Below are 15,064 nucleotides of genomic sequence, written 5' to 3'. Positions count from 1 at the left end.
GTAAGTGTTAAGTGTCTGAGGCCAGATTTGAACTCTGGTGCTCTATCAGCTGTGCCACCTAGCTGCCTCTCTTTCATTTTTTAAAGGTTTCTCAGCTGGAATTTACTGGCATATATAAAATATGTCTCAATCTCCCCTCCAAATTCCTGACCATTTTTTTTAATATGTTTATTTTGTGATAAATCTTTCCCTCAAGTTTGATTAGTAGATTTATCAATTACAAATCCTTTGTATCCATTTGTTTTGGATCTCTGGTATACCTATATTATCCTTTTGATCTATTTATTTTTTTTACCCAATATTAGATGATTTTGATAATAACCATTTATAATATGTTTAAAGCTTGGTAATTTGATTTTTTGTCCAGTTCTATAAAGAAACCTCTTAGTATTTTGATAAAATATTGCATTAAATGTGCTACTTAATTTTCAGTTTTGTAATTTCTGTCACAGTAATTGACTTAGTCAGTTTTTTATTTAGGTCCGCATTTATTTCTACAACTGTCTTCATATAAGTCTTTTGTATTACTCTATAGGTTAATTCCCACTTTAATAGTTGGCAGTTTCTGTGGCCAGTCTAAAAGGGATTTCTTTTTATAGATTATATTTTCTTTCTCTTTATTTTATCGTTAAGTAAAATTGCAGATAGTTTTGCTGCTTATTATTTTTTAAAATTCTGTATCTTTGCAGTTGTCTCTATTAATTTTTTGGTTGTGGTGGTTGGATTTTCTAGGTACTCTATCACATCTGCAAATAATGATTAAATAGCAGCTATTTATGCTACAATTATATGTATTAGGATGATTCTAGTCTTGTCTCTTTTTTTCATTTTCTCTTTCACTGATTTGCTTCCCCTCTCTCTTTTTCAAGGTTATCTTGTTGGGACTGTTTAGAGCTTATTATCCAGTGCTGTTGTGGTTTTTCTAGTCCTTGGCAGTCTCTTTTCTCTAGGTCTTTCTGCATGACCTCAACTTTTATTTTCCTCCCTCCTTCCATTCCTTCTCTAATATTTTCTGTGCTAAACATTCTTTGTTATTACCTTAATGTCCTGTGCCTTCTCACTTTCACACTCTACTAGTTAGGTTTCTGACAAGTATTACTTGAGTGTATTTTTTTTTTAGCAATAATAGTAAAATTGTATCTTATTTAGTCCTTGAAAGCACTCTATTTATTATTTAGAAAATAAAGTCTTCTATTCAGAGATAAAAATAGATGAGGGAAAGGGCTGGAGTAGTTGTTGCAATAAAATTTATATTAAATCAAAGGTCACTGAAAAAAGTAATAAAAATAAACCAGAGGGGCAGCTAGGTAGCGCAGTGGATAGAGCACCAGCTCTGGATTCAGGAGGACCTGAGTTCAAATGTGACCTCAGATACTTGACACTTACTAGCTGTGTGACCCTGGGCAAGTCACTTAACCCCAATTGCCTCACCAAAACCCCCCCAAAAAACAAAATTAGAAAAAAAAAACCCAGAGACTAAATAATGTAACCCTAAAGAGTTGGTAGGTCAAAGAACAAATATCTCTAAACATTTTTATTAACAAAAATGAGAAAGAATAGGTCAGTGAATTGGGAATGCAACTGAAAATACTAGAAAACCAACAAATTTAAGAACAGTATTTAAACACCAAAATAGAAATCCTGAAGAATATAAAGAGAATAGACAGAATTGAAAACAAAAAACCCATTGAATTGCTAAAGAAAGCTAGTAGCTTTTTTTGGGGGGGCAGGGCAATGAAGGTAAGTGACTTGCCCAGGGTCACACAGCTAATAAGTGTCAAGTGTCTGAGGCGGAATTTGAACTCAGGTCCTCCTGAATCCAGGGCCTGCGCTTTATCCACTGCACCACCTAGCTGTCCCCAAGCTAGTAGCTTTTTAAAAAAACCATTAGAGGAATAAAATAAAATTATTAGTTTTAGAAACAAAAGAGAATTCACAACAAAGGAAGAAGAAAGGAAGGATATTATAAACTATTTTGTAGCTATATGCTGCTGTTGTTTTTGTCCTTCATTTTCAGAGGACTATGACATCGGGGTGATATCATGACTTGCACTGAATTGGATTTAAGTGAGGGAGGATTGTGCAAGATTACCAACCTCACTCTCTCCTCCAGAGCCTTTGTGTCCAGACTGGAGATGGCCCCAGATATTTAAGGAAATTGGGGTTAAGTGACTTGCCCAGGGTCACACAACTAATGTCTGAGGTCGGATTTGAATTCAAGGTCCTCCCAACTTCAGGGCCAATGTTCTGTCCACTGCGCCACCTAGCTGCCCCAACTATATGCTATTAAGGGAAAGGAAGGGGAAAGGGAATAAGCATTTTTTTGTTTTTTGGCGGGGCAGTGAGGGCTAAGTGACTTGCCCAGGGTCATACAGCTAGTAAGTGTCAAGTGTCTGAGGTCAGATTTGAACTCAGGTCCTCCTGAATCCAAGGCCAGTGCTTTTATTCACTGTGTCACCTGGCTTCCCCCTGGGAATAAGCATTTATATGACAACTTCTTTGTATCAGGCACACTATACCACTAAGTGCATTTACACTTATGTATTATGTCATTTGATCTCCACAACAATCCTGTAAGATAGGTTCAGTTATCCTTATTTAACAGATGAGGAAACCAAGGCAAACAGGTTAAGTGATTTGTCCAGGGTCACTTAGAGGTAGTGAGTATCTGAGGTCAACTTTGAACTCAGACCTATCTGACTTTAGACCCAGCAGTCTTTCCACTGTCCCACTAACTATTTCTGGTGCCTAAACCGAAAATTTAATAAAATCAGTGAATTTTACATATCAAAATTAGTAGAACAAGAAATAAAAAAATGTAAATAACCACATTTTAGAGTAATAAATTAACTTCCCAAGAAAATAATTCCTGAACCATTTGGATTCATGAATGAATTCTCTCCAATATTCAAAGATGAATTCCAATATTACATAAATTGCTTTCAAAAATAGTAAAGAAGAGATTGCACTAAATATCTTCTGTGACACAGATACGGTATTGATATATAAACCAAAGAGAATCAAAGCAGAAAAAGAAAACTATAAATCACTGTCTCTAATGAATATAGATGGAGGAATTTTAAATAAAATATTAGCAAAGGCTAAAACAACATATTACAAAGATTAAATTCTGTGATCAGATTGTAGTTATACTTTTGTTTAATATTAGGAAAACTCTAAGTTTAGTTATGCAAAAAAACTTGACAAAATGCAGCACTCAGTTTTGTAAGAAAAAACCCTAAGAAACAAGAATAAACGGTCTTTTTCTTAAAATGATTAATAGTATATATCCATAACCTAAAACTAGTTATATTTAACAGAGATTAATTAGGATACTTGGTAGTAAAATCAGGGCTGAAGCAAGGATGTCCATTGTCACCTTTTCTGTTTGACATATTGCTGACTGTATAGCAAGAAAGAAGCTGTGATAATAACCATAGGTATTACTGAGGAATTATTTTTGCAGATATGATGGTATACTTAAAGCACCCTAAAGGGTTGACATAAAAATGAATGGAAACCATTCAGAACCAAAGGTAGACTGCAGGGACCTTTTGCTGTATGAGCACACTTTTCTGGGTAGAAAACGTCAGCAGCAGGAAGGAACTGCCTGCAGGTGAAGTACATTTGGGACAAGGATTACCCCAAAGCCTGGGGCTCAAAAAGAAGGTATTAAATTTGCCAAATTCATTCCAGTGAATAAACCTTTTGCTTAGCCTTAAATCTGCTTGGAGAGTTGGTTTCTTGGACTCTTGCCTGGCTTTAGTGCTTTCATCTTTTGTCTTTGCTCCCGATACTGCCACTTTGCTGTTTTGTCCATGTCTTGTATGTGCCCTTCTCTAATCCCTGCTTTTTCTTTTCAGTAGCTGTTTCTTTTGCTGCTTCTCTTTCCTCCTCACACTAGAAGAACTCTCACTGATGCAGTTTCCATCATTGCCTGCTCAGTGGAGGGTTCTGGCTGTGGAGCCACCACAAGCTAAGCATTTTCTAATTATCTTGTATTGCAGTTACACTAAGTTGGTATCTTGATTGTTCAAAATGTAGCACCAAGTTTTATTTAATAATGTCTCTGCTTTAATCAGTTTATTTATTTAATCATTCATTCCTTCATTCACTCATCTAGCTATTTATTTATTTATTTTTGGGTGGGGGTTAAGTGACTTGTCCAGTGTCACAGGGCTAGTAAGTGAACTACTGATGTCTTTGAAAAGGAGTCTTATTGGGGAGGTATGGGGTTAATGGTAGGAGGGACAGTCCTCACCTTGGGCAAGGGCAGTTAAGGTATGGGTCATTACAAGCTTATTTTATTCAAGTAGAATAGGATTCATAATTAATTAGAAGTCCTTTTTATTTATTGAGAAGGAGTTTGTAGGATTTGAGAAGAGGCTTGACTCTTGGACATGTATTGCTTTTTTTATCCATCAATCTTTTTGTAATAAACCACTGAGATTTGAGTGTATTGAATAGAGGCTGCCAATTCTCCCTACTGTGTCATTTTTTGCCTCAGGATATAAGGGGATGCAACACATTAGACTCTGTGGCATACCTTTGTGCGGGTCCTGTAGGAGTGAGTCTCTCTTGTTTTCTTCCTCTCTCAGTCATTAGTGGACTCAGTTGAGCAAAGGTCAGAGACTATAGTCTGTTTTTCCCCCAAATCTAATGGTACATAGCAATTATATAATGTTGGTCCTCCTGCTTTCACATGGCAAGGTTGTGGACATGTCGTTTGTTCCTTTGTGTTTATTTGCTTTTCCATATACTTGACCTTGGATGCATTTGTTCACTTCTGCTTTGCTCAGTATACCCAAATCTATTTTACACACAAGACCTCTTAGGTACTGTTCCTATGGGTGTTAATTCTTTTGGGAAGCTGACTGGTCTGTTAGCATCTTTCCTCCTCTCTAGGAAGTACTTTATAAATTTTAAATGGGAATTATTACCTAAACAGAGTAGTGGTTAGCACAGTGTATGCCAGCAGAGAAGCGATACCTTGAAGGACTAGAATGTCTTGGGGAGAGGACAGGGACACCCTGCAGGCCATGTAACTGTCTGCTTCTGTTCCTGACAGACCCTGTAAACGAGTGAGCTTGTGTATTGTTGGAGGAGTTAATCTCTTAGTGCTTTTAAAAACCTTAGGACACACAGAGCCTGTCTGTACACTTTTTTTTAGTGAGGCAGTTGGGGTTAAGTGACTTGCCCAGGGTCACACAGCTAGTAAGTGTTAAGTGTCTGAGGCCGGATTTGAACTCAGGTACTCCTGACTCGAGGGCTGGTGCTCTATCCACTGTACCACCTGGCTTCCCCCTGTCTGTACACTTTTGTAGCCCAGCTCTAGGTAGCTCAGTGGCCCTTTTCAGCTCTGTGTCCTGTGAGCTTAGAAAGGCTTTGAGTAATTAATAAATGAGAACTTGATTGAAATGATTTATCCCTATTGAATTCATTTGTTCCTTTTTTAAGGTTTAAAGGAGAAGTATGTCAGAAACTTTGAAGTATCTCCAGATGGATCCTTTTTGCTCTTAAATGGTTCTTCGGGATATTTTCATCTACTTTCAATGAAGGTGACTTATTGCTAATTCTTGTTTTTCTCTTGTAACCCACCCTGGGACTCTCAGATATTCCAAGGTTATTCTACATTTGAACTTGGATTCTCAAGGAATTGCCATTGCAGAAATGTGGATTCTTAGGGGAGGATAATCTTCAAAATAGAGAAGAACAAAAGAGAACTTGGAAAATAGAAAGGTTGTTTTTAACACTGGACAATGTGGCCCTGAACACTTTGTTAATTCCTATTTATCTTTTAGACGAAAGAGCTGATTGGCAGCATGAAAATAAATGGAAAAGCCGCAGCATCAGCTTTCTCATCAGATAGCACAAAGATATATGCTAGTTCTGGTAAGTTTAATGACAAATGGAGTGGTATGTATGTGTTCATTAAAATCTTCATATTTAAAAAAACTAAATTTTATTTCTGTTTTCTTGAATTTTCATTTTTAGCTTTGAATGGGCAAACCATGGGATGAAAACTGTTAAACTTTAAAACTTGGCTTATTAAGCCTTTATCCTTTTTACTTTTTTTTTTCCAGGCAGTAATAATGAATTCTTATAGTGTTAACTGTTAATTTTTGTGGAAAAATTTGATGTGATATCTATTGCTATAATTTATATAGTTACATATAGGCTATATGAATAGCAGCTGTTAAGAGGATGTTGAATTGTAAGAAGCAGGTTGTATTAGACTTCTTGAAAGAAAGGTAAAATAATTAGATCTGTTATAACATTTTGCACTTTCTTCTGTATTGACTTGTTATAAAGGAAAATGCAACCTGGAATGCATAACTTTGTGAAGAAGAATGCACTTATTAGTTATCCACGGGAAAGGAGTGCTGAAGGATTTTGTAGAATTTATTTCATAATAGGCATTTGCTGCTATAGTGTTCTGACATTGCACAGTAAGAGGAGGAGCTTATTCATTGAGGCTACAAAATAAGGGTGTGGAAAGCTACATTGCATTATCACCAAGAAAAAGTAGCATTTTTAGTAAAGATATTGGTTTCATTTTTTTTAAATAGCTTTTTTTTCTAAATTTTTTTAATGTATAAGGTATTTTATTTTTTCCGTTACATGTAAAGATAGTTCTCAACTTTTGTTTATACAAGCTTTACAATTTCAGATTTTTCTCCCTCCCTCCCCTCCCTCCCCCCTCCCCTAGACAGCAGGTAATCTGATATAGGTTATGTCTATATATCTCTATACATATACATATAGATATAGATATAGACACACATATATATATACACATAATAACATTAATCCTATTTCTGCATTAATCCTGTTACAAGAGAAAAAATCAGAGCAGTGATGCAAAACCTCAAAATAGAAAAAAAAAACAACAGCACCCAAAACAAAAGAAATAATATGGTTCAATCAGCATCTATACTCCACAGTTCTTTCTTTCTTTTTTTTTCTTGGATTTGGAGATCCTCTTCTATCATGAGTTCCCTGGAACTCTTCTGTACCATTGCATTGGTGAGAAGAATATAGTCCATCACAGTAGATCAACACTCAATGTTGATGATACTGTGTACAATGTTCTTCTGGTTCTGCTCATCTCACTCATCATCAGCTCACGTAAGACCCTCCAGGTTTCTCTGAACTCTTCCTGCTCATCATTTCTTACAGCACAATAGTATTCCATTGTATTCATATTATTGGTTTCATTTTGAAAGGCCAAACTCTGGACCTATCAAGGAATGATATGTGTCCTTTCCTTTCCTTTCCTTTCCTTTCCTTTCCTTTCCTTTCCTTTCCTTTCCTTTCCTTTCCTTTCCTTTCCTTTCCTTTCCTTTCCTTTCCTTTCCTTTCCTTTCCTTTCCTTTCCTTTCCTTTCCTTTCCTTTCCTTTCCTTTCCTTTCCTTTCCTTTCCTTTCCTTTCCTTTCCTTTCCTTTCCTTTCCTTTCCTTTCCTTTCCTTTCCTTTCCTTTCCTTTCCTTTCCTTTCCTTTCCTTTCCTTTCCTTTCCTTTCCTTTCCTTTCCTTTCCTTTCCTTTCCTTTCCTTTCCTTTCCTTTCCTTTCCTTTCCTTTCCTTTCCTTTCCTTTCCTTTCCTTTCCTTTCCTTTCCTTTCCTTTCCTTTCCTTTCCTTTCCTTTCCTTTCCTTTCCTTTCCTTTCCTTTCCTTTCCTTTCCTTTCCTTTCCTTTCCTTTCCTTTCCTTTCCTTTCCTTTCCTTTCCTTTCCTTTCCTTTCCTTTCCTTTCCTTTCCTTTCCTTTCCTTTCCTTTCCTTTCCTTTCCTTTCCTTTCCTTTCCTTTCCTTTCCTTTCCTTTCCTTTCCTTTCCTTTCCTTTCCTTTCCTTTCCTTTCCTTTCCTTTCCTTTCCTTTCCTTTCCTTTCCTTTCCTTTCCTTTCCTTTCCTTTCCTTTCCTTTCCTTTCCTTTCCTTTCCTTTCCTTTCCTTTCCTTTCCTTTCCTTTCCTTTCCTTTCCTTTCCTTTCCTTTCCTTTCCTTTCCTTTCCTTTCCTTTCCTTTCCTTTCCTTTCCTTTCCTTTCCTTTCCTTTCCTTTCCTTTCCTTTCCTTTCCTTTCCTTTCCTTTCCTTTCCTTTCCTTTCCTTTCCTTTCCTTTCCTTTCCTTTCCTTTCCTTTCCTTTCCTTTCCTTTCCTTTCCTTTCCTTTCCTTTCCTTTCCTTTCCTTTCCTTTCCTTTCCTTTCCTTTCCTTTCCTTTCCTTTCCTTTCCTTTCCTTTCCTTTCCTTTCCTTTCCTTTCCTTTCCTTTCCTTCTTTTCTTTTGTTGTAGGGCAATGGGGGTTAAGTGACTTGCCCAGGGTCATACAGCTAGTAAGTGTCAAGTGTCTGAGGCCGGATTTGAACTCAGGTACTCCTGAATCCAGGGCCGGTGCTTTATCCACTGCGCCACCTAGCCGCCCAGATATGTGTCCTTTTAAAAGGATATTTGAGCCCAATAAATGACTATACTGGTCTTTTGTTATTGTAGGGAATCATTCCTTGAGACGAATGCATCTCTAAATCTATCATGGTGTGGTTTTTTTTTTTTTTTTGACAGCAGAGGCATTAATGTGGTGTCTCCAGTCAGTGGAACTTGACACCTTGTGAAAAGGTGTGAGCTAGTCCTTTTTTCAGTAAGGTTGATCTTTCACCTTAATCAAGGGATACTGTCAGTATAGTACTAACTTTTTTTTCCCCCCAATATTGATAGTATTTTATTTTTTTTCCCCGTTACATGTAAAGGTAGTTTTCAACATTTGTTTTTTCTTTTTTAATTTTTTTTATCAACATTTGTTTTTTTTATAAGATTTTGAGTCCCAAATTTTTCTCGCTATCTCCCTTCCCTCCCCGCTTCCCAAGATAGAAAGCAATCTGACATAGGTTATATATATACAATCACATTAAACATATTTCCATATTAGTCATGTTGTGAAAGAAGAATCAGAACAAAAGGGAAAAATGTCAAGAAAGAAAAAAACAAAACAAAGTAGAAACTGTATGGTTCAATCTGCATTCAGATTCCACAGTTCCTTTTTCTGGTTGTGGAGAGCATTATCCATCATGAGTCCTTTGGAATGGTCATGGATCATTGTATTGCTGAGAAGAGCTAAGTCTATCACAGTTGATCATCATACAATGTTGCTGTTACTGTGTACAATGTTCTCTTGGTTCTGCTCATTTCACTCATTATCAATTCATGTAAGTCTTTACAGGTTTTTCTGAAATCTACCTGCTTATCATTTCTTACAGCATAATAATATTCCATTACATTAATATACCACAACTTGTTCAGGCATTTTCCAGTTGATGGGTATTTCCTCGATTTCTAATTGTTTGCCACCACAAAGAGAGCTACTATAAATATTTTTGTACATCTGGGTCCTTTTCCCTTTTTTATGATCTCTTTGGGATAAAGACATAGTATTGGTATTACTGGGTCAAAGAGTATGCACAGTTTTATAACCTTTTGGGCATATGGAACACTGTTTTTAATGTCCATACTTTTTGGTAGTTTGACTAGTTTTTTTTGTTTGTTTGTTTGTTTTGTTTTTTTAGTGAGGCAGTTGGGGTTAAGTGACTTGCCCAGGGTCACACAGCTAGCAAGTGTTAAGTGTCTGAGGCCAGATTTGAACTCAGGTACTCCTGACTCCAGGGCCGGTGCTTTATCCACTGCGCCATCTAGCTGCCCCAGTTTGACTAGTTTTGTTCTGTGTTCTTCCTTTGGATCAGTTCACAACTCCACCAACAATGCATTAGTAGTGTTCCAGTTTTTCCACAGCTTCTCATTTTAGCTTTGTCATATTAGCCAGTCTCTTAGGTGTGAGGTGGTGTCTCAGAATTGTTTTAATTTGCATTTTTCTAATCAATAATGACTTAGATTATTTTTTCATATGGGAATAAATAGCTTTGATTTCTTTATCTGAAAATTGCCTGTTCATATCTTTGACCATTTCTCAATTGGGGAATGACTTGAATTCTTACAAGTTTTCTATATATTTTAGAAATGAGGGCCTTATCAGAAATACTGGCTACAAAAATTATTTTGCAGCTTTCTGCTTCCCTTCTAATGTTGGTTGCATTGCTTCTGTTTGTGCAAAACCTTTTAAATTTAACATAATTAAAATGATCCATTTTGCATTTCATAATATTCTTTATCTCTTGTTTGGTCATAAATTTTTCCCCTCTCCATAGATCTGAGAGGTAAACTTATTTTTTCCTCTCCTAATTTGCCAATGGTATCACCTTTTATGTCTAAATCATGTACCCATTTTGACCTTATTTTGGTACATGGTGTAAGATGTTGGTCTTTGCCTAATTTCTCCTATACTGTCTTCCAGTTTTTCCAGCAGTTTTTGTCAAGTAGTGAGTTCTTATCCCAGAAATTGGAGTCCTTGGGTTTATCAAACAGTAGATTACTATAGTCACTTACTACTGTGTCTCCTGTGCCTAACCTATTCCACTGATCCTCTACACTATTTTTTAGCCAGTACCAAATAGTTTTGATGACTGCTGCTTTATAGTATAGCTTTAGATTTGGTACGGCTAGCCCACCTTTCTGTGTGTTTTTTTTTCATTAGTTCCCTTGATATTCTTCACCTTTTTTTTCTTCCAGATGAATTTTGTTATTATTTTTTCTAGCTCTGTAAATTTTCTAGCTCTATAATTTTTAGGTGGTCTGATTGGTATGGCATTGAATAAGTAAATTAAAAATCATGTTTTTATTTATCTTTTGTTTTTTTTTAAGGGAGGCCATTGGGGTTAAGTGACTTACCCAGGGTCACACAGCTAGTAAGTGTTAAGTGTCTGAGGCCAGATTTGAACTCAGGTACTCCTGACTCCAGGGCTGGTGCTCTATCCACCGTACCACCTAGCTGCCCCTTTATTTCTCTTGATAAAAGTTTAAGGTATTAAATCGTTTCTTCTGCTTATTTTTTTCTGTGTGGACCTGGGGAGTGTGGTAGGAATAGGCTCTTATTGTTCTTTTTTGTTATTTTACTTTACTACATTTTCTTTTCTTTTTTTTTTTTTTTTGCAAGGCAATGGGGATTAAGTGACTTGCTCAGGGTCACACAGCTAGTAAGTGTCAAGTGTCTGAGGCCGGATTAGAACTCAGGTCCTCCTGAATCCAGGGCCAGTGCTCTATCCACTGCGCCACCTAGCTGCCCCTTTACTACATTTTCTTAAAAGTAGAGTCCTGAATTTGGATTCAGAAAAACGTGAGTTCAGATAATACCTCTGACACTTACAAGGAAAATCTCTTAGGAGCTTCAGACAGCACTCTACAAGCCATGTCCTGAGTCATAGATCAGTTGAACTCTATTGCTGGAGTAAGTTGCCCACATACTGAAGAAATTCTGCATCTTTTTGTATTTCCATATATCTGTCTTTTACAAACACCTCAGTGACTCTCTGTTCTCTTTCTCTCTCTGTTCCTTTGATTCCTTGAAGAAACAATATTCTTTTCCTCCTAGTCACCCTTAACCTTCACATTAAAATAAACTTGTTAGCCTCCTCTGAACTTGGACTCCATGGAATTTCCTGCATTAGCCTTTCATTTTATAGTAATAGGATGTCATGCTTACCTCTCCTCTTGGCTTCATTCCTCTTTTTAATTAAAAAAACCCAACCAAACAAAAAACAAAGGTAAAACTTCAAGCTCTTATCCAACATATATTTTATGGAAATAAATACTTTAGAAAGCAAGGGGAGAGCTGGAATTTTTATTTTTTTGGTGAGGCAATTGGGGTTAAGTGACTTGCCTAGGGTCACATAGTAAGTGTCAAGTGTCTGAATCACATTTGAACTCAGGACCTCCTGAATCCAGGGCTGGTGCTCTATCCACTACGCCACCTGGCTGCCCTAAGCTGGATTTTTTTTAGGTCTGTGGTATAATACCTTGATCAGACAAGTAAACTTTAGGACAGTTTGTTCAGTTTTGGTTGGGTGAGCTCATGAAAAGAATATTTAGTGACAGATTCCACAATCCACCTGGGGTGCAACCCAGTGTTTCAACACCCTGAGGTTTCACAATAGCTTATTTTTTCCCAGACAATCTATGATCAACATCTCATGCCTCCAAATTTCTTCTGGGAATACCAGCCCTCCCTATCCTAAGAGTGTTTCATCTCTAAGCCTTCATCTCTGGACAGTTGTCTCTTCTGAGACAACATTAGCATAAAATAATTTCTTCTCTTTTACTTTTCAAATGCTTTTAGGAGTTACAGAGTATTTTCCATATGTACTCCTGTGAGATAATATTTCCTTTTTTTTGCAAATAAGCAAACGGGCTCAGGTTAAGTGACTTAAGCCCCTTGCAATACATTTGTAAGTATCAGAGCTGGTATTCAAACTACAGTGTTTTAGGAAGTTTTTGATATCTATCCTTTTGCACCGGTTTCTAATTTTTTGTTTGTTTTTTTTCTTTTGCTTCATGTAAACAATTTCAAAATAAAAGTGAACTTTCTTTTATGTGCTGTATTAAAAAGTTTCCATTTTAATTCAGTTCAGCAAATTATTAGAATTAGCATTGCTCTTCACTGTGCTGGGCATACAAAGAAGAAAGCAAAGCGGTCCTTGACCTCAGAGAACTTTTATTTTACAGAGGACAAAAGGTAGTAACATATATAAGCTTAATACATGAGAGAAAGGAGGGGTCAAACAAAAAGCTCTAGAAAAGTTTGGCTTGGTAGATAGCCCTGATCACTGGGATTTACAGAGATGGCCTTGTGGAAGTGGTGAAGGAACTGAGTCTGAAAGGGAAGTGCAGGCATTCCAGGTGTGGAGGATGAACTGAAGCAGGAGGCAGGAGGCAGGATTTCATGAGGTTTGGACACAACAGCAGAGTTAATGTTTGGGTCAAGTTTAGAGAAAAGAATAATACTTATCAAACTTGTAGGAATTACTGAATTTAGCATTTAAAGCCCTGATTTATTTCTAAAACCCTGATGCTAGTAATCCAGTGAGACATATACCTACCGACCTAGGTTTAATTTGAGGTGAAAACTGCCTTCTTTAGCTGTCAGAGTGTCCCATGTAGTGCTTACAGTATCTACCTGGTAACTCCTAGGTGACTCCAAGGACCTATGGGTTTATTTGCTTTGAGATTATAAAGTTGTAATGTTACCTCTCCCCTTTTACTTTTTCATTCAGTGGATGGTGAGATTTACATTTGGGATGTGAATACCAGGAAGTGCCTGAACAAATTTACTGATGAAGGGTGTTTGCGTGGATTAAGCATCGCTGTGTCTAGGAATGGACAATATGTTGCTTGTGGGTGAGTAAAGATAAATGGTTGTAACCTCTTAGCACCTTGCATTAATTAATCACAATGCAAGATATCTTACTTAAATAATGTATGTGCTCTTCTTTGTAGAAAAATTCTTTATTGATGGCCTAAATTCAGATATACCTTTTGCTTGTTATTGCCATATAACACATGACTTAATATTAGTGTTTCTCTAGCAGCTATTGAACCAATAAAATGAAGGGTGACCTTATAATTGCATTTTGTTTTATAATAGAAGTAACAGTTTAGCCATGTCCTAACATTTGTGTAATTATTTTTACCCTCCTGCTGCTGGAGGCGGAATTTCCTAGTGAAGTGCTCAGGAATGGGTCATTGGCCTTGTGCTGTTTAACATTTTTAATGCTTCCTTGGATGAAGGTTTAAATGGCCTGCTTGTCAGTTTTGTAGATGGCACCAACTTTGAGGAGATTTTAACACATTGGTTGACTGAGTCTGACTCCAAAAAGATCTTGATAGGCTAGAATGGACTGAGAAAAAAACCATCTTTTATAACAAGGAACATTTTCTAAAGTAACATAAATTTTGCCTTTCTGTTCTTATCACTTTCTTCACTTTTTCTTCCCTGTTGAAGTTTTTCTTAAAGTGAACATTCTGTTTTTTCCCTCCCTATTATCTCTTTGCGATTTATAGCTTGTTTCTGGATTAAAAATGATTTTTTCCCCCACAAAAGACTTGGAGTCAAAAGACCTGAGTTCTCATCTTAACTTTGCCACTTGCTAGCTGTGCAACCTTGGAAAACTCATTGTTTTTTGGAGCCTCACATGCTAGGGGCATTGTAATGGGGAAAGAAGACATACAAAATGGAAGCTGAAAATCAGTTTGGTGGGTGGGTTGTCATGGGCGTTGGGGGCCAGAGGCATGGTGACTAAATCTGGAGAATGAGGTTTGGCTTGTCTCTGACCTTTCCCCAGGATGCAGGTTTGAGGAAGAATCAGGAGAGGAGTCAGAAGGCAGCTGAAGCATGGTGGCTAAGTTGAGAGAAGCAGGGATGGCTGGCCTGGTGCTTTTTCTCAGAATGAAGGTTCCAGGAAGAATTTAACCAGTAGGAGGATCAGTCAGATGAGATAGCTGTAAAATCTAGAGTTCTGAAAGATGTTTGTAAATTATAAAGTGGCACTTACATTTATAGTGGTATTATATAAAAATCTAGTTTTATAAGAATCATATTTTTACATCTCGAAGGAACCTGAGAGGAAATTTAGTTTTACTCCCTTGTTTTGCAAATAAGGAAACTGAGGTTCAGAGCAGTTGGGTGCTTTGCCTAGGGTTATTTTATTCACAAAGCTTTGTATAGAACTCAGATTTCCTGACTTTCCATCTTAGTGTCTTTGTGTTGTTACATGTAGTCATTCCAGAAATTGACTGTCCTTTTCATCGGTGAACTCCCATAGGGCATTAAAAAAGTGCCTGGATTTGCCACTTCCCCAATCTAATTTAGAAAAGTTCTTCACAACCCATCTCTTCATGAAGACAATACTTAGTATGTTGGTGCTAGCATGAAAATTGACTGTATACCCATGCAGTTGGGCAGTGTTTGACGCATTCATAGTTGGTTTCAATTAATGCATTTCCTTGGGCTTGATTTTTCATATCTTAAGAAGAAACTACAGACAGTCAAGGCAGATAGCCTTGTTTAGTAGTGTAAGGGGCCTAAAATTCTAGCTTTGATATCTGAAATCTAATGAGTGGTCGCCTTAAATTAGAAAATGTATAGCACCAGTCTTTGGGCATTAAGCATTTATTAAAGTATATTAGGGGTTA

General features: G+C 36.8%; 1 protein-coding gene across 1 annotated transcript in view; it reads left to right on the top strand.

Moving 5' to 3' along the window:
• The window catches only part of UTP18 (UTP18 small subunit processome component), a 52,364-nt gene that overhangs the window by 16,211 nt on the left and 21,089 nt on the right, over positions 1 to 15,064 (top strand). The window contains exons 8-10 of the mRNA XM_044001389.1: positions 5,458 to 5,558; positions 5,802 to 5,892; positions 13,147 to 13,270. Of these exons, the coding sequence (XP_043857324.1) occupies positions 5,458 to 5,558; positions 5,802 to 5,892; positions 13,147 to 13,270 (316 nt within the window). The remainder of the gene's footprint in view (positions 1 to 5,457; positions 5,559 to 5,801; positions 5,893 to 13,146; positions 13,271 to 15,064) is intronic.

This window comes from Dromiciops gliroides, chromosome 4 (genome assembly GCF_019393635.1).
Source record: "Dromiciops gliroides isolate mDroGli1 chromosome 4, mDroGli1.pri, whole genome shotgun sequence".
Taxonomy (NCBI): Eukaryota; Metazoa; Chordata; class Mammalia; order Microbiotheria; family Microbiotheriidae; genus Dromiciops; species Dromiciops gliroides.
The sequence above is the reverse complement of the archived record's forward strand: the minus strand, read 5'-3'. Positions and strand labels throughout refer to the sequence as shown.